Below are 20,511 nucleotides of genomic sequence, written 5' to 3' on the forward strand. Positions count from 1 at the left end.
AAATTATGGCATGATGCTTTCAAAAGAACAAATATGTCAATAACTGCCCAGAAAGAGAAGTTACTGTTGGGATGAAGTGCATTAAAAACCAGTGCCAGAAGTTTAGCATTTACCATGAGCACCTCTGTAATTGAAGAGCCATGAAAAGTTATGGTGCTATAGATATGTTTATTATTAATCATAATTCAAGAGGAACAAGTTGTTTAATACTGAACTAAAAAGAGACTATTAAAATTATGTTTAAAGTCAACACTTCAATGGTGTTTTCTTATAAGATATTCTCTTAATATACTATATACTTATATACTAAATGTGTGTATGGTGATGCACAGAGCAAATAAAGATTGAGTCCCTTCCTGAACAGCTTCCTTACTGAGGCCCCGATTCTGCAGTTTGTTGCCTGAGATGAACTGCTGCATCCAGGCAAAGCCCCATGAAGCAGCCCACCTGCAGGTACTGAATTGCAGGTGGAGCTTTAGTTAAGAAGACCAGGAGAAAATTGCTATGCCAGGGGATGGGGACAAGCTGAGTTTGAGCACAGTAGGATTATGTGGTCACATAAGAAGCTAGCATGTATATACAGATAGATGAACTTTTATTTAGTTAAATTTGGTTAAATTGATTTCAGTATAGCTTATAAGCAACCTTGAAGGAATAGGTTATAAGACGGAACTTAAAGGAAAGGAGGAGGTTAAGTGGAGGTGGAAGGAAGTCTGGAAATGGGCCTGGAAGAAGAACATAAAGGAGGCATTAAGAGAAGTGATTTTCCCTGTTTTTTCAGTTTGTAACATGCTGTCTCTTTTTAAGTGGCTGGTCCCCACAGAGGATAAGAGCCTCTGGTTATTGTTACTACTTTAGATCAAGCGGAAGAGTCCTGTGGTTTGCTTTTGCTTCAATTCTTGCTGATAACCATGGCGGAGATTGTTACATTCAGACTCTGTCTATGAATTGGTTAATCATGGTTTCCCCAGATTTATTTTTTGTTCAAAATTGTCTGACAAATTGTTTGCACAAATAGATTCAGGCCTATGCACTCACAAACTTTTCATAAAGTCCCAATTTTTGATCCCTGATTAGATGACCTAAAGTGAGTAATTCTGAGGTGAATGTTTGTGCATGGTTACAAATGAAAGTTTCCTCCCTGCAGTGTTCATGTAAACAAGAGATTTGCATGAGTGTTCATGGATGAACAAACATGGTCAGATCAAGTCACAATTTGGATGTGAACACCAACAATTTGGATGTGAACACCTGCGAAAGAACCTGCAAAGAATCCTAAGGACCTGACTGCTTGATTCAGTCTTCTTGCTGGCTTTGACCCGTTATTCAATCCTGATGCTGTTCGGAAAACAGATAAAGAATATAATTCAAATGTACTACTTTGATGCAAATATTTTTTAAAGGTTGATAGTCATAAGAATGGAATGTACCTAATACTTAACACATACTGTAACTGGAGAATCTTTCCAGGGCTGGAGGCTTCTTGGGCATATATTAGCATCATGTTTTTTCTATTGAAATATGAAGTATATTTAGCTTTTTTCAAATGAGTAATGTTGACAAATTCAGTTACTTTAAACTACAGACCTTGGAATTAGCATCCAAGAATTTGTTTTATAAAAAACAAACAGAAGGATTTGCAAGGTCCACTCAGCTTTTCTCAACACTGTAACATAACGTTAAGTCAACTGAGGTATTCTCATTTTAACAGATCTCTGTGTATTGTTCTATGTTTAGCACATTGTAGTCCAGTGATTATTTCAAAGAGGGAGATTCAATTCTATTGACGACTTCTATGGGCTTTGGCTCAGGCTCCGATACTGGGGTTTGATTATAGGAGCAAAATGGAAAATGTCTTGGGGTTCATTTTAGAGTTGCATGAATGAACTTCAAATTCCTAGACAGTATGTCAGTGGGTCAAGTGAGGAAATATAGGATTCATTTTTTAAGTCATGTATCCCAGTTCTTAAATGTAACCATGGGTTGAAGGAAGGGCACTTTTAAAACAAATAATATTGAGCATATTTTTAATATCAGTGAAATGAGTAGGATCATCACTTTGGAAATATTGAGTTAGATTGTGCCTATTCCTGCATGAGTGTGAATGGGGGAAAGGGGAGAGGGCACAAGGAGCTTTCCCAAAAACCTTGCACCACAACAAAGAGGCTAAAGACAATCCCAGTTCTTGTGTGCCCTGCTAATGCTAGCCGCAGTGCTGCAACAGCTGAACAATTGCTGTGGTTGGGCCACATCTGCATGGAGACTTGAAGCCATGTCCATACCATTCTAGAACCATATCTAGACCTAGCTTTTGCTAGAAAAAGGATTACGCGGTTTTAAATCTGAGTAGACAAATTTAATGTAGACAGGTGATTAAAATTGTCAAGAGCCTAGGTTACATAGGAGCATAAGTGCCTAAGTGACTTTGGAGAATGGACTTCGAATCCAAGGTATCATTGAAAGTCTGTCAGTATATAAGGTGGCAGAGTGGGCTGTCTGAAGAGGGGAGCAGTTGCCACAATCTCTCTAAAAAGTTGTCTATATAGGTAACCCCAGATGCAGCTCCTCTGGTATGTGTGCTTTGGTTGCCTGGTATAGATGAGCCACTGGCTGCCAATGATATTTAAAGCATTCTGTCTATTGAACCTGTGCTGAGCAAACTTAAATGACATGAGGTGAAATCCTCACTCCATTGAAGTCAATGAGTGTTTTGCTATTGTCTTCAGTGGGGCCAGGAATCCTCCCCCATGTCACAGTAGCACAGCTATAGCAGGCGTTTCCATGTAAATAGAGCTGAAACCAGTGTTAGCAAAAGTGTAAAATATTTGCAATATTTTTCTAATGTAGACAAGACCTAGGGATGTTGCAATAGCGATTTTTTTCCATATGTAGGGCTTTGGTTAAATGCCACAGTCTCATTCTAGAGATGAACCTCTTGCTATTCATTTAAAAATATATATTTTTCTTTCTATTGCAGAATTCCCGGTGAAGAAAACCCGTAGAAGATTTGGAAAAGGTAATTTTAATATTGTAATTACTTAGCAGTGTCTTATTTGGAGACAATAGGGAATGACTTTTTTATGGTAGGTCCCCTGTTGCATCTCTAAAAGTGATCAGTGCTCCAGAATACATTCTGATATTGAGCAACTTCAGGCTTAAATGGCATCAGAGTCCTCGGTATTCACTGAGAGTATCTGGGATGACAGTGATTACTAAACCAATAGCAAGCAACCCCTCCTCTCCAAAATAAAAATGTTAAGCATTTTTTTTCCATTCCGTCAGTAATGAGGAAAGGGGGACTTTAACTGATTCTTCAAGAGTTACGAGGACATTAAATTCAGAGGGGAATCTGAGATGAAGGTATTGCCTTTTCCACAGCACTAAAATGATTTTACCATTCAAGTACTTCCTCTGCTAAGGAGTTAGTGAGCTGACAATTATAGTTTGTTTAGCCTGTATGCTTGTGATTATTGTTTGCATAGTCGTGAATAAAAAGGATTTTGTATTTGCATGTTCAGACTATTGTGCTTTCAGGTAAGAAATAAACATTAGACAGTAGTGGCTTAACAATACAGGTTAATTGAGTTGACTAACACCATTAAAACTCAGAGCTTCTAAAATATCCACATTTTCTGCCATTGCCCCAGGAGTGTAACTTTTTTTTTTCATAGCGAACATGAATATACTTATTAATCTGTGAAAAAGGGAGACCCCAAATGTAATCAGAAGAAGCACAGCACTATGCTATCCTATCATTGCTGCCTATCCACTTGACGTCAAAGATTCCACTGTAGTCTGAGGCCTTTTGTGGTCTGAAATGGCCAAATAGCCCCACTAACTTCATAGAACTTAGTATTTTATGTTGCTAGTAAATTCTTTTCCTCTGCTTACCAGCTCTTCTCCCTCTTCTCCTTTGTGTGCATGGGCATACGCATGCTGTTCTTGGCGATGAAGGTGGGGCTGTTTTGGAGTGGATGTTACTCCACACAGATATGGCACATTTACAAGTATAAATGTACTGAACTACTCTCATTTTTTATGTTTGTAAATTAATATTCTGGTATTTTTCAAACCAATTATTCTTCAAAAATTTCTAAACAATCAATATAAAAAGTATAGTTTGAAAAAGGGACCTGATTTTATACCATGGAGTCCTTAAAGTTGACTTTCCACAGATGCTGCAGAAGTTTGGCAATATTTCCCTGAAGGTCTAACCCTCATTTCCATGCTTTCCATGACAGAACAGCAAATGCCCTGCAAAACTCAGCTGTTGTAGCTAATCATCAACAGTATTAAATGTTGACTATTTCTGTAGTAATACACTCTTGGATATTAAGTCTCCAGGGAAGGACAGGACGACTCAGATGCACAATGATAGCATTTGCGTATGTCACTATATTCAAGGTTGCATCATCACCTTATCCTTCAAAACTGCTAATCTTGAAAAGCTTATGACAGCTGTACAAATTAGCTCTGAGCTAAAACTCAGTGTACTAGATTTCATCACAAGAGCACATTTTAATATCAGCTTTAAGTTTTCTAGCAAGCCGATCCGCTGTTTAAGCAATATGAATTATTATCCAATCTTTCTCCAGCTCCCTTAATTCAGTTAACACAGGTCCTTCTTTGTTCTTTCATTATGTTGTTTCTCCTGCTGGAATTCTGTGCCACTGCGTAATGCAGAATTTGCACAGAATAAATGTTTCTTGCAGAATTTTATTTTTTCCCCACAGAATTAGTGATTCTTCCTCCCTCCAGCACTCCTGCCAATGGCACAGACTGCTGGGGCTCCCGCTGTCAGGAAGAGCATGATTATATTGTGTTGTTTTGACAAAATACACCTCTACCATGATATAACGCTGTCCTCGGGAGCCAAAAAATCTTAACGCGTTATAGGCGAAACCGCGTTATATCGAACTTGCTTTGATCCGCCGGCTCGCACAGCCCTGCCCCCCCCCCCCCCCGAGCGCTGCTTTACCACGTTATATCCGAATTTGTGTTATATCGGGTCGCGTTATATCAGGGTAGAGGTGTATGCAGAATTTTGCAGAATTTTAGAATATTGTGCACCAAATTTTTTAATATTTTGGCACAGAATTCCCCCAAGAGCAGTTGTGCAGCATTTGGTGAAAAATCCTTCCCCTCTGCTGGGCCTATTGTCTGAGAGAGCCTTTTAGTGCCATTCTATATAAGCAACTATCTATCTCATTGAAATTCTCAGCTGAAAGCATAGTGTCTCCCTTCCCAGACCACTCAACTTCATTGTCCTGTGCAAAGTGCATTTTGTAACTCTGTGAAGTGCCTTGGGATGCATTTTGTATGAATGATGCTAATCCAAATGGTGTTATGCTTGAATTGTATTGTAAATGTATTTACTGGCAGAAGATGCAATTTTTCAATCTAACTACAAACAGCCCAGATGTAAAATGAAATGTAGGTAGTAAAAAATTTTTGAATATTATTGACTTTGGTTACTTAAAATAAAATATTAAGATAGTCTGATTTACTTTTTAATGATGATATCTGCAGATTATCTCAATGAAGCGTCACAAAAAGTTTTGCTAAGTACAAGACATCAACAGCATTTCTAAGCAGAGATCTGGGAAGGATAGAAGTTTCATTTCATAAAGCATTCTGAGATTTTGAAACATGGCTTCATTTAAAATTTGGGTCATTTGAAATGTTTCATTTTAACAAAATAAAAATAGTATAACAATATAATAGAAAATATTAAAAAATTGAAATGAAAATAATTTCAAAATGAAAATTCAAAATGTTTTGTTCTGAAAATGTTCAACTGGGACATGTTGACATTGCCAGAACTTTTTCCATGTTTTTTTCTATTCTGATGTAATCGACCTCATTTCATGATGTGTTTTGATTTTGATGGAACTGCATATTCCGATGAAAAATGGTTCCATCAAAGTTTCTCCAACCAGTTCTATTTCTAAGACAGACTAAAATTATGCATTCATAATATAGGGTATGGGTGCCTTTATAAAATAGGTATTATTAATATTAAATTATTACATATTCATAAATATACATATACATATTCATAAATATAATTTGAATGTAACGAATTATAATAAATATTTAAATATACAATATTCCATAATGGTTCTGAATTAGATGTTTTGGTCAAATGTGTATCTGATAAGTGACACCTTTTAAATTATGGATCAGAGTTTGCTTTCATTTATACCAGAGTTAATTCTAAGCACCTTCACTGACTTCAGTGGGATTACTGTAGATTTACTTGGTGTAATTGACCATTTACATTCAACTGGCAGGCCACAGTGGCTCAAACAGATCCATTCTCACTATTCTATATCTCACACATAATGAGTGTTTTGTGTGGTTGCCTAAATATACATTTACCTAATTAGTCAGTCAATCAGATACAGAATGCATATTTCAAAATATGTGTACCTGACAGTTCAGAATGACTCAAAATCACAGTTATGTTTTATTTCCTGCCATGATTTTATTTCTTAACTTCATTTAGAGAAAAATTAAATAAAATGAATATCTACACTTTAAGGCTAACCTTATGGCTATGTCAGAAGCTAACAAAATCAAGGATCATTTTGCTTTTCCCTTTACTGACATAGCCCAAGATGATGGGTCTTCAGATCTCTGTATTCATCTTGTCTGAATATTGTATGATTTTCCCATATTTTCTTGGTTTCTGCTGTAATCATGTAGTACTAACTAGATTCAAAAGTGATGCTAAATCTCACCCCAGGTTTCTGTCCCATTGCACAACAGTTCAACGTCTGAGACAAAATACACTCTGAATTTTTCTGTTCCTTTAAGTTATGTCCCCTTTCCCTTCTATTTTAGCATTAGTTCTTTATACCTCCTTCTCTCTGCTTCTATGGTCTTGTCTACACTACAAGAGTAGTTCGATTTTACTTAAATCGAATTTTTGGAATCGATATTGCAAAGTCGAATGTGTGTGTCCACACTAAGGACAGTAATTCGACTTTGTGAGTCCACACTAACGGGGAAAGCGTCGACATTGGAAGCTGTGCACTGTGGGCAGCTATCCCACAGTTCCCGGAGTCCCCGCTGCCCATTGGAATTCTGGGTGGAGCCACAAATGCCTTCTGGGTAAAAAAAATGTGTCCAGGGTGCTTTTGGGTAACTGTCGTCATCCGTCCATCACTCCCGCCCTCCCTCCCTGAAAGCGCCGGCGGGAAATCAGTTCGCGCACTTTTCTAGTCAGTGACAGCGCGGACGCCACAGCACTGCGAGCATGGAGCACACTGCGACCATCGCTGCAGTTGTGGCCGCTCTCAACGCCTCGCAGCTTATCATACACCTTTCCCTGAGGCAGATGCAGATAAGTCAGGCGAGGAGGCTACGTCACCACGGTGATGGCCTGAAGTCTGAGAGTAGCACAGACCTCTCAGAAAGCAGGGGACCCAGCGCCGAGGACATCACGGTGGCAATGGGTCATGTTGATGCCGTGGAACGGCGATTCTGGGCACGGGAAACAAGCACTGAGTGGTGGGACCGCATAGTGCTGCAGGTCTGGGATGAATCCCAGTGGTTGCGAAACTTTCGCATGCGGAAGGGAACTTTCCTGGAACTTTGTGAGTTGCTGTCCCCTGCCCTGAAGCGCAATGACACCCGGATGCGAGCAGCCCTGACTGTCCAGAAGCGAGTGGCCATAGCCCTCTGGAAGCTTGCAACGCCAGACAGCTACCGGTCAGTCGCGAACCAGTTTGGGGTGGGCAAATCTACCGTGGGGGTTGTTGTGATGCAAGTAGCCAAGGCAATCGTTGATGTACTGCTGTCAAAGGTAGTGACCCTGGGAAACGTGGAGGCGATCATAGATGGCTTCGCAGCGATGGGATTCCCAAACTGCGGTGGGGCCATAGATGGAACTCACATCCCTATCCTGGCACCGGACCACCAGGCCAGCCAGTACATTAACAGAAAGGGCTACTTTTCCATGGTGCTGCAAGCACTGGTGGACCACAGGGGACGTTTTACCAACATCTACGTCGGATGGCCGGGCAAGGTTCATGACGCTCGTGTTTTCAGGAACTCTGGTCTGTTTAGACGGCTGCAGCAAGGTATTTACTTCCCGGACCACAAAATAACTGTTGGGGATGTGGAGATGCCTATAGTCATCCTCGGGGACCCAGCCTACCCGCTAATGCCCTGGCTCATGAAGCCCTATACTGGTGCCCTGGACAGTGAAAAAGAACTCTTCAACTACCGGCTGAGCAAGTGCAGAATGGTGGTGGAGTGTGCTTTTGGCCGTCTCAAGGGGAGATGGAGAAGCTTGCTGACTCGCTGTGATCTCAGCGAAACCAATATCCCCATTGTTATAGCAGCTTGCTGTGTGCTCCACAATCTCTGTGAGAGCAAGGGGGAGACCTTTATGGCGGGGTGGGAGGTTGAGGCAAATAGCCTGGCTTCTGATTACGCACAGCCAGACAGCCGGGCGATTAGAAGAGACCAGCGGGACGCGCTGTGCATCCGGGAGGCTTTGAAAGCTAGGTTCCTGAGTGAGCAGGGTAACCTGTGACTGTAAAGTTTGTGTACAGAGAAGCCGAACCTGCCCCCGTTTCTTTACCCAGTTAATGTTGACTATCCTCTCCAGTTACATACCCCCTTCACCCCCACTTCCAACACACGTTTCGAAATAAAATCAGTTCTACTTTGTTAATGAACACCGTTTTCTTTACTACTGTTTTCGCGGGAATTTTTTAAAACTGGGACGCAGATTGTGGTGCAGAGCGGGTGTAGTGTAGTGACGCAAAGAAAGCTTCTAAACTCAAGGATTGACAGGCTACGCTGTGGTGGGCTGGTTCTTTCAACGGAGCCTGTCACCCCTCCTGATCGGGACTGTGTGTATGGGGGGGCTATGTGACTTTGTGGCAGGGGGAGGACGGTTACAGATCTCCTGCTGCGTGGCTCTGTGATCCTGCATAAGGACCGCCGCTTAAGATCTGTAACTGCCCTCCCCCGCCACAAAGTCACAGAGCAACCCACCCCCCACTACAGAACATGAAAACCACCTCCCAGACTGACCAGGGCAACTGGTCACTGCACTGTGTATGTGCCCTGCTGCTGTACCTGCCCCCGCCTATGTACCCTGCCAAAGGTGACTGTCCTGTCCAATTACCATCCCCCTTTCCCCCCCTCCTCCAAAAGAACATGATGGAAACATTAGTTAACAGAAACATATTTTTTATTATCAACTACACATGGAACTGGGAGGTGAAACTTGGACGGGGGCTTGTGTCAGGCGGGAAGGAAAGAACTTGTCAAATTTTGGGGAATGAGAGCCTTCTGCTACTAGAGCTCTCTGCAGGGGTGGAGTGAGAGTTTGCATGGACTCTGCCGCCTCTCCTTCTGTGCACTTTGGGTGAGGGGGGTATGGGACTTGGTGGCGGGGGAGGGCGGTTAGAGATGGACTGCAGTGGGGCTCTGTCCTCCTGCCTCCGTTCCTGCAGAACATCCACAAGGCGCCGGAGCGTGTCCGTTTGCTCCCTCAGTAGTCCAAGCAGGGTTTGAGTCGCCTGCTGGTCTTCCTGCCGCCACCTCTCCTCCCGATCCATGTTTGCTTGGTGCATTTGGGACAAGTTCTCCCGCCACTGGGTCTGCTGTGCTGCCTGGGCTCGGGAGCAGGCCATAAGCTCTGAGAACATGTCCTCCCGTGTCCTCTTCTTCCTATGCCTAATCCTCGCTAGCCTCTGGGAGTGTGATGCCAGGCTAGGTTGTGAGACAGTCGCAGATGGGGCTGTGGGAATGGGAAAAAGGGAGTGAATTCCTCAGAAAGATAAATGTAGTTGTGAACAAAGAACATAGTCTTTCTCTGTGAACAAGACCATGCACAGCACCTATCACATGCGCACTCAGCACAAGGTCGAATTCTCGGCCTTTGCATTCAGTGCCTGGGGTCTTGCACAGCACATTTAAGAAGCGTGTCAGGACAACGGAATTTCTGTTGCAGGCAGACATGGTAAGCCGTAGATTTGTGGCAGCTTAAAACTTTAATATTAGCAATGGCCTCATTTCACATTGAAATCAATGTCGGTCCCTGCTGCCAGCAATCCGGCAAGCAGGAACTCTGCTCCTGTCCCACACCCTCGCGGCTGTCCCCGGGAACGATCCCTTTCGGCTGCCCCTCTCCCGCCTCCACCGCATGGCTGCAAACCAGCGGTTACAGTTCTGTAAAGGAACGGTAAAGCAGTCCCAACACTAACATTCCCCTACCTCATTCAAAGCAGGTCACCATGAGCGACATCACCCTCATGAGGATCTCTGACAGCGAGAAAGAGAGAATGCTCCGGGAAAGCCTCCAAAGACCAGGGCCATATGCCGCCCTGCTGTGTAGAGCAATGATTCCCGAGTACTTGCTTGTCTCGTGGCGCGGCAACGTGTCGTACTACGGAGGACCCAATAAGGCCGCTCTCCCCAGGAACCTAATGCAACGGATTTCCAATTACCTCCAGGAGAGCTTCCTCGAGATGTCACAGGAGGATTTCTGCTCCATCCCCGGACATATAGACCGCATTTTACTCTAGCTGCTGTAGCAGTGACTAAACAGTAGAGCGGCTTGGGCAGGACAATCATGCAAAACTGGACATTGCTAGATTTTTTTTCAATAGTTGCACTGCCCATGACTGAACCGTTAAGCGCCTAGGGCAAACTAATCATGAGAAACCCATTTTTTTAATTGTTAATATTCCTGTTCTGTTAAAAATAAATGTTTAGATGTTTACAACACTTACTGGCTGATCCTTCCCCAGATTCTGTGTCCGGGGTAACGGCTGGGGACGGTTGGTAGGGGATCTCTGTAAGGGTGATGAAGAGATCCTGGCTGTCGGGGAAATCAGCATTGTGAGCGCTGTCGACTGCCTCGTCCTCCTCTTCTCCTTCCTCATCTTCCCCGTCCGCTAACATGTCCGAGGATCCGGCCGTGGACAATATCCCATCCTCAGAGTCCACGGTCACTGGTGGGGTAGTGGTGGCGGCCGCACCTAGGATGGAATGCAGTGCCTCGTAGAAACGGGATGTCTGGGGATGGGATCCGGAGCGTCCGTTTGCCTCTTTGGACTTCTGGTAGCCTTGTCTCAGCTCCTTGATTTTCACGCGGCACTGCGTTGCATCCCAGGGTTAATTCGATGTAACGGCGCTAACTTCGACATAAACGCCTAGTGTAGACCAGGCCTTCAACTCCCACTAATACTGACTTGATGCATTTATCAAGTGGTGAATAATTTGTAGTAAGATTCAAATAAGATAAGCAAAACATAATTCGTTCTTTGATTCAAAGAGTCAGTTTCTTACTAAGAACATCTATCGTTTGATTGGTCATCAAATCTTGTGTTTCAGATCACACAGATAATTCACTGTAGCTGGAGCTTTGCTATATGATAAGTGAGGAGCGGGCAATCAAAATTATTTTGCTCTCATGCTCCAATGCAGTATTGCAGTGAGATTTTTGTTAGTTTTTTTCACTCCTTAGTTTGAAGTTACAGGCCTCTCTTAAAAAGTTTTTCTAGTTCTGTTGTTGTTTTGATCACAAAGAACATGGGTTATATTTTTCTCCTCAATCTTTATTTTCAACAGAAAAGCCCAACTTCTGTTTTATGGAGCAAGACCCTGGAATCTGTCGAGGCTATTTTTCCAGATATTTCTATAACAAGGACTCACAGCAGTGTGAAAAGTTCATGTATGGTGGATGCCTGGGAAATCAGAACAACTTTAAGGCCTTGGAAGAATGCCAGATTGCCTGCCAGGACAATTGTAAGTTTCTTGTTGTTGTTGTTGTTGTTGCTGTTCTCATTTTTATTTTTATTTTTGTATGAAAAACGTATTGTTTTAAGGGATTTGTGGGGAAGGCGTATAATGCAAATTAAAGACCTGGATTCTGCAATAAGCACTGCATCGAGCTAACGCATTTAGCCGTGAAGAATTAAGGTTTTGTTTTATTTTTTTTTTAAATAGCATAAAGCTAGTGCTGGTTATTTGGCACTGCTTAGTTCCAATGAATATTGCAGAATTCCTGATTCGTTCAGTTAAATATCTGTACATATTTTCATCTTAAAAATTCCAGTAAAATATTCATTAATGTTGTCTAGTGTACCTAAAAAATATTTAGAATATTACAATTTTTAAAAAAATCTTTTAAATCAAAATGAATGTGTTTGATATCACATCCCTAGTGCATATGCAAATTTCATTGATCAAAAGTCCATTTCCCCATGCCTGAAATAAGAGTAAATTTTTATATAATACAAAAAACAATTAATGGAAAAAATACAGGGCCATGTGGGATATACTGGTTTAGCTCCACTGATTTCAACAGATCTATAAAAAAAAAAAAAAAAAGCCGCGATCGGCAGCGGCAGTTCAGCGGCAGGTCCTTCGCTCCTAGAGGGAGTGAGGGATCTGCCACCCCCGAATTGCCGCAGATGCCGCCCCTCTCCTGTGGCCGTCCCAAGCACCTGCTTGTTAAACTGGGGCCTGGAGCTGGCCCTGTATACCATGCCTTGTTTCTGGCCTGAATCTGGATAAGGGTCATATGAATTATTAGTAATAATACATATTTGAAAGGAGTTTTATATGTGCACTGACTAGAATGTTGGCAGTGCAACAACTAAAATAATGAATTTCAGTTTGGATCTTAAATTATTCGGGGGACAGAGTGGTCCCAGGATAGCATTTGTTCCAATCCCATATGGTAAAAATACCAGTGGGAGTTGGAGGAAGGTTGGTTTTTAGTGTTATTAATTTCACACTTGGAGTCAGTCAAACCAGTATTAGTCTCATGTTAGTTTCAAGGTCTAGGCTGTCCAGATATCCCTTTAGTCACTATTTCTCTCTTTTTCTTTCAGCAAATTCACTGCAATTAGACCACTATGAAGAACACCCCATCATGATGAACAATAGCTCTCCTGTTGCAAAGCCCGGTGAGTTTTCAAGGCTTTTTGGTAAGAATTTCCTTTTGAATTTGCATGAGTAAAACAAATGGAGATAACAATTCCTCTGAAAGTGAAGGGGTAAAGAAAATATTATCTATAGATCTACAGACATTAAGAAATACTTGGTGGCAAAACATAAATTATTTGTACATGATTTGTATGGTAGAGACTGAACAGTTTTCTTCTATGGCCTGGAGTAAACATTGACATGTAAGAGACACTAAAATGTACTATTCTTTAAGTGTAATGACTGTGAGACACATAATTACCATAGAAAAGATTAAATTCAGTTACTGTATGGCGACAGAGAAGGGGAAAGTGAATAAATTTGAGCTATGTCTGATCCTACCTGAGTTTTTCCCACATAGAGACCAGGGTGTCTGCCTTCCATACATAGCAAGAGTTTCTTGGCTTTTTCCCTCTATGTCAAATGAATTCTCTGCTGGTGATTTGCAGCTGGACTACAGACCCCTTCAGCCACCTGGATGGTCCAGAGGGGCCATAATCAGATTTCAGAATTTGGCCCAATAAAATTATCGGGCCTGATTCTCATGTACACTAAGACCATTTTACACTACTCTGGTAAGGGGGTATAAGTAACATGGGTGTAAATTACATTTGTATCCATTTCAAGGCTGTCAGAGAGATGTAGAGTCAAGTGAATGTAAATAAGCCACGGGCCCTTCAACTCTGATGTTAGCTCTGGACCAGTTTCCACAGTTGAGGACTGTGCATTAGAGATTGAAAATTTGTCCAGGTTTTGAATGGTAAATGTGGTTGAGGCATGTCAATTTGTGATCCACAGTTTTACAAGAGGGAACGCGCAACAGCTGGGAAAAGACTGATCCCTCTCACCAAGTCTTTCTGATGGTCTTCTGCACTTGTACTCACATATACTTCCTGAGATTGGGTGATGGCTAATGCATTCACTGATCCTTCAGTGTTTGACATTGGCTATAAGATAATGGATGGGGAATGTATCAGTGCTCTTTGCTTAGTAAGATTTTAATAATAAACTCTGGAAATTCGCTGGTGTTGTGTTATATTTCTTGCATTCATTGTGAGGATATTCATTTTTGGCCTGAGGATAAGCTTTGGTGACGCTATCTATTTTGGGTACCAGTTTGCAGCATTTGATGCTGAGACAGCAACTCTCAGTTGCTGCAGTAGCTAAGCTATTAGCAGAGAGGACAGCATTTTGGACGACTATTTTGCTGAAAAGTCTTACAGAAATGGAAGCTTTTTCTAACACGAAAGCATAAATACAGAGTCATAATAGCATGTGAATTCCTTGAGATATATTTACTAATTATGTGAGTCTGAAAATCTCACACACAACAAATGTATGAAAATGAGAGGGCATAATCAATTGTTTTTCTAAAGCATTTTCTATTTTTAAATAAATGGGCATGTTATGGACCCAATAAAGAATGCTCTCCACGGTATCACTCATTATAGGAAATATATTAACATACCATTGAAAATGTATTTAATCTCTGTTTCAAAGAAAGAAACGTGTTGTTGGTAATAGATCAGAAGCTGCAGAAACATGAAATAAATAAGCTACCAACAAACCTATTTCCATATAGAGAATTGAATTCTTCTATTTCTAGATGGAACCATATTTCTTCTTTAAGTGCAAATCTGAAACTTCTTGCAATGTTGCTCCCTATGATCATGCTGCTGACAGAAAAGATCATTTAGTTGGATTCTCCTTCTGGGTGTAAATCACAGGGTAATTTCATTTTACACTGCTGGAAAACCAGAGAAAGTAAGCCGAGAATCAAACCTTTCATTTTCTGATGGAACAGAAAGGGGAAGCTGACTTGTGATATTCTCCACACTCCACTGTGCCATTTAAACATAGTGCAGGAGTGAAATCCAATTATCAGCACAATCCATATGGATTTATGCAGGTTGTCAATTCCTATTCTTGTTACTAAAAGATTCTCTCCAAACGTGGCCCTGACCCTCTACTGGGGTAAATTGGCATTGCTCTACCTGTTAACATACCTGTAGCAATTTATACTCTCAGATCTGATCTGTTGGATGCAAGATCTGATCATCTGTTATCTTTGTAACAGTTCTGCAATTTATGTGAAGATTGTTCAGTTTTGTCATCCCTGACATCCAGAAAGCTGAGACCGAAGTTTAGGTACTGCAATAAAGTAGGGCTCAGAGAACAGTTTGATGATATCTCTGAAATTATTAGATATATGAAAGATAACACAGCAAACATGCATTGTGTCACACTTGGCTCTTGGACCCTATCCATGGATAGAGGAAGAATGAGTGAGCTGGCTGCTTCCTGCAAAGGAGTCCAAACAGGTGTCCAGCCCTCAAGTACAGGACAGAGTCCCTGTTCAATGGTCGTTCTCTTTCCTTCCCTGTTTTTCAACAAATTTCAAAACTTTCCAGTCTGAGCACCCGAGGATCTCCAACTTCCCAGCTTCTGGCTTTTCATCAGGCAACCACATGTAGCTCTGGAGAGGCTGGAAGCCTGGGCTCCACAGGAGCCCACCAAGGCCTGGCTTCTGTCAAAAACTTCAACGGAACTGACATGTTCTCATGGAATGTTTCTATTCCATTGTATCAGCAGTTTCTGATGGAAAGTTGTTTTGTTGGAACACTTTCTGCCGTCAGTACTCAGAAGCCTTCGCTCTGTTCCTTGCATGTATACAATACAATGGATTCTTTCATTGCCTGTTCATGACCAGGTGGTGCTGAGCTATTGGACATTTTATCTGGCAAATAATAAACATAGGAAGTCCAGGTATATGAAATTGTCACTGGAAATCTAAAACCTGCATAAATGAAGGAGTTTGGATAAACAGGAGAACAAGAATTCAGAGGATAAAGCCAAAAGTCTTTAAGGGTCATAGAGCTCAAGGCCAGAAGGGACCACCAGATCATCTAGTCTGCTGCCCTATATATCACAGAACACCACCACCCAGCCATCTGCACACAAACCCCAAATGGAAAAACTGCCTTGGCTTCAGTAGGCTTTGCATCAAACCCATAATGTTATTTTAAGTGCCAGTAGAGTAACGCTGTAGTTCCAAGCATAAAATAATTGGATGTATGACTCCTAATTAGAGCAGCCAAAGGTGTGATTGCAGAATGTGTAGACATAAGCAAGCTAGCTAGCTACCAACAGCGGTGAAGTTGTGGCAGCATGGACTTCAGTGCAGGCTAGCTGCCCAAGTAAGTACCCAGGATCCTGGGCAGGCTTGTAAAGATCATCTGAAGCCTGTGCTTCACTGATATTTTTGAAAACAATTCATGTCTACTGCCTGTGCAACAAGACCTAGCCTGGTAAGCTCATAGGCTGTCCAGACCTCTGTGTGGTCCACCCACTGGGGGTGGGGTGGGGCTGAGGGCGGGGAGAGAGAGACATACTGTGCAAATGTGGTTACATACTTCTAACATGCTTTTTTTAATTGTGTCAATCTCACATTGATGGCGACTATCACAGTAGTCAGTATATTAAAATCAAAATCCGTTAATCACCGGTATAATTGTGGGACATGAAATCCACAATAGAGCTTGTTTCTTTTTATCATTACATTTTTTTTCTTAATTACGACCTTCATGCAGAGTTGCCTTTCTACGTAGATGAAGGGTACAGATTTTCACAGGCTGGCTATTTCCATGAAGCTGCACAAAATGCAGGGGACATGCAGGCATCCTGAAGATTGTGACAATCCATTTAAATGGGGATTGGGTAACTATTAGTCTTTTTATTTTTTTACAGAATGCCTTGGACAATGTGCAGCATAGTTTTTTAGAAACAGTACAATTAGAAAGGATCCTGAATAGCATTCAGATGTCACTTCGAAGGGTGTATTGCACATACCTGGATTAGACCGTCCTTACTCAGCTGAAACTACTTCATGGAAGGAGGAAAGTTATGCAGGAATGTCCATGAGCTGGCAGTTGGAGAGTGCATAGGGTTGCCACCTCTCCAGGATTGTCCTGGAGTCTCCAGAAATTAAAAAATAATCTTTAATTAAAGATTGTCATGTGATGAAATCTTTGTCCAATCAAAGTTGGCAACCCTAGTGCCAGAGGGAGAGTCCATTATGGAAAGGAAATATGGGCTTTACAAAGTGTTAGCTGTCTCCCAATCATTGTGATGAACCCATGTTCATGGGGCACCTGCATGCATGGTCATGGTATTTTCCCAGAGGGCCAGCCCCGTGGCATTAATTCCCAAGACACACTTGCTCGCAGCATGACAATTCCCTGAGGCAAGGATTCTTTCTAGAAGATGAACAAACCAGGCAAGTAATTTATATTCCCAACTTGAACTCTGCGAAATATTATAACATCCCAGTCTCATCTACCCGTTGTCACTGATATGCCCTCCTTTTGTGTTTTTTCCAGGTTCAAAAGTTCCCAGATTAGCATAGGTAAGTCGGTTGGTCTTTACTGCTTCCTGAAGCAATCTTTGTGTTTCAGAGCGTAATTTCATCTGCAGCTGAGGTCAGGATGAAATTCACTTTTGGCATAAACTTGCTCAGTTAGCTCTGATGTACACAAGAAAGTTGCACCAGTTTATTAAACTAAGTTATTTTAAAACGGTGCATACTCCTATCTGGACAGTCTCTTGTTTTGCTGTGAGTGACTTATTTAAAATTAATTTAAACCTATTCCTGATTAATTTTAAAATAAACCTAATTTAATCCAAAATAAGGTGTCCACATAGGAGTTTGCACTAGTTTAACTTAATCAGTTTAAAAATCACAGCTTTTGTTAAACCAGTGCAATTTATGTAGGCAAACATATTGCTGGCTTTTTTCTAATCTTCATCGGAAGCACTGTCATTCATCTGTCAGACACAACATACTGGTCCATTTGTCCTTTCTGGAATAACAATCCTTATGCTCCAAACACAGTTCATGCAGTCACTAATTCTTTTTCTCTCTCTTCTCTCAGCAGTTTCAATGAACCCTTTTAGTTACATGATTACATCCCATACATTACACATTTATTCTCATATTGAAACCTGAAAAGACTACATTTACCTTAAAATACAATTAAAAATTTTTTACTCAATTTTTTGCATTCAAAGAATTCTTGTTCAACACTGTAATGTTCTTAATGTCGCTTAAAAATTTCTAGTTCCATTTTACTGTTATTTTCCTCCCCACCACAATTACTATTTTTTTTTCCTTCCCAGCAATATTTCCCACTCTTTTTCATGATGCTATCCAGGGAACCTGTTAGCTAATCATACTTTATATGCAAATATTTTTGGTAATGAGAACATTTGTAAGACACATAAAATGTAACTCAATTTTCTCCTTTCTTTTTCAGCCTGCAGTTCTGGGCGTTTCTAGCCACCTCGTAGCCTGCTGCTCACTGAGCGGCTTGTCTGGGTTGTCGTTCTGTATCTTCAGGATGCCTTCGGCTCTGTTATACTGCAGTCTCTCCTGAAAAATTCCAGCTGTTCTTTGCTCTGAACTGGCTTTTCCAGCTCTCCAGCCCTGTGGCTTCTTCAAGAATCTCTGTCTGACTTCTCACCATCCTCTTAGGAATCACAGCGCTTAGGCTGATAAAATGGCTCCCATTCCCTTGAAACTTTAACCTTCTTGCCTTCAGAAACTATATGCATAATTTTCACTTTGGCTTCTGAAATAGGCCTGAGCCCATCTGGGGTGATCGGTCATCCTGCTTCTCCTTGCTTTGATGCTCCTTCCAGCTTTGGGTGAGCTCCCTGGACTTGGTTCAGCTTCCAGTCATTCTGGACACCACTTGTCCATCCTCCAGAGCTTCAGCTCTTACCCTTTCACTTGAAGTAACACAGAAACAATAAGAGCAATAACAGGACAGCAACATTCTGCTTGGAACCTTAAAAATGTAAATGCCATACTAACACCAGATTCCAGAAGCTTCTCTATTGATTGTTGCGCCTACTCTTCCCCTTCACTTCTTGGTTAGACTGCCAATCACACGGTCTGCTCTGTCTGGAATTTTCTTATTGGGCAATGTTGTTCTTACTTTGACCTTAGGTTTAGCCCTCCAAATCTACACAGCCAGGGCCCAATCCTGCAAGGTGCTGAGCACCATCAGTGATTTGAAGGTGTGCAGACTCTCTGAGGAGCAGTCACTTCATTAGGTTTAGTAACATTTTGGCGGTACTATTTTCATATAGTCAATGTTTAAATTACTCCTCTTTTTTTGCAAGGTGTGTCAGTTAAACCTTCTTACCAGTGATGTTAAATAGCACCTCTTTCTATAATGTTAGGTGAAAATATGAAGCATTTTGTATTACTACATATGCAGTGGGGCAAGTCCTGCTTTTTTTACTTCAAATGTGAGGACAGAATTTGCCCTAGTATGTTGTGTGATCATGTAATGAAAGATGCTAGTGTAATGCATACTGTACATGTCGGGGGCAGAAGTAAAGTTGATGTGAAATTTACCTATGAATTTCCTGAGCTTTGTGTGATTAAAAACTCATGCCTAATATTGCCTTAATGTACTTAAGGGGTGGGGGGGGGGAGGACTTGCTCACATTGTACCTATGTATTTAAACTCTGCCATTTGTGACACTGAATATAACAGATAAGGAAACAGCACCAGACACTCAGTGGTGCCTCTAACCATGTTTTCTCAATGTTCTTAGAACCAGCTCCTCTCCCTTCTCTCTGCATGACTCCTGCGGATCGAGGCCTTTGCAAAGCCAATGAGAAAAGATTCTTCTATGATCACTCAACTAAAAGATGCCATCCATTTAGCTACAGTGGGTGCGGTGGGAATGAAAATAATTTCAACTCCAAAAACTCTTGTCTGAGGACCTGTAAGAAAGGTAGGGAAATCAACAGTGCGAAGAAGTTAAGCTTCTGATGTCCAGAGCCTGAATATTTCATGCAAGTGGGTCTGCTGAAATGTAACAATGAAAAGATAACAAAAACGTGCTAGAAAAAAATCTAGCAAAGAATTGCATATCAGATGTTTTATAATTGATCAAATAAAATATGCCTATCGTACAACAAACATGTAATCAGTTGCTTGATCCATTAAATTCAGCAAATGATTGTCTCCACAGCACAGTATGTTGTAATGTTAATTGGAATTACATGTGTGCATCAAGAAGAGAATATGGCCTTCTTTTAGTAAAATGTTTAAGCACGTGCTTAACTTTCGGCCTGTATGTAGTTCTGTTCCATTGAAATTAATAGGACAACTCACATGATGAAAGCACTTTGCTGAATCAGGGTCTTAAGGTCAGATTTTCAAAGGTGTTTAGGCACCTAAAAACCCACATAAGTGCTTCTGAAAATCCCAGTAGGTAACTAACTTCCCTTAATTGCTAACTTGCTTAACCACTTTTGAACATCCTTCTAGGTGCCTATCCTCATCTTTAAGAACCTAAATACCTTTGAAAATCTGGTCCTAAATGCTTAGCTGTTTTAAAATGCAGACATATTTAATACCACGTTGTGCCAACAAGCCCCAGCTGCCCCAGGTAGCAAGTGATCAATTTTGTAAAATGAACTCGCTTTTGGGTTTGCTCATTTGTCACTGTGGGGAAAAAAGTGCTGATGTGAAA

At 41.3% G+C, this 20,511-nt stretch overlaps 1 protein-coding gene across 3 annotated transcripts in view; it reads left to right on the forward strand.

Annotated features, from left to right (window-relative positions):
• The window catches only part of TFPI (tissue factor pathway inhibitor), a 56,305-nt gene that overhangs the window by 31,533 nt on the left and 4,261 nt on the right, over nucleotides 1–20,511 (forward strand). For 2 of the 3 annotated variants that reach the window (XM_054043745.1, XM_054043744.1), the window contains 4 exons: nucleotides 2,978–3,016; nucleotides 11,599–11,775; nucleotides 12,867–12,941; nucleotides 19,585–19,767. In XM_054043745.1, coding sequence (XP_053899720.1) covers nucleotides 2,978–3,016; nucleotides 11,599–11,775; nucleotides 12,867–12,941; nucleotides 19,585–19,767 — 474 coding nt within the window. Of the gene's footprint in view, nucleotides 1–2,977; nucleotides 3,017–11,598; nucleotides 11,776–12,866; nucleotides 12,942–13,758; nucleotides 13,982–19,584; nucleotides 19,768–20,511 lie in introns of those variants that run through there. The other variant, XM_054043746.1, reaches the window with a different exon arrangement.

This window comes from Malaclemys terrapin, chromosome 11, assembly GCF_027887155.1.
Source record: "Malaclemys terrapin pileata isolate rMalTer1 chromosome 11, rMalTer1.hap1, whole genome shotgun sequence".
Taxonomy (NCBI): Eukaryota; Metazoa; Chordata; order Testudines; family Emydidae; genus Malaclemys; species Malaclemys terrapin.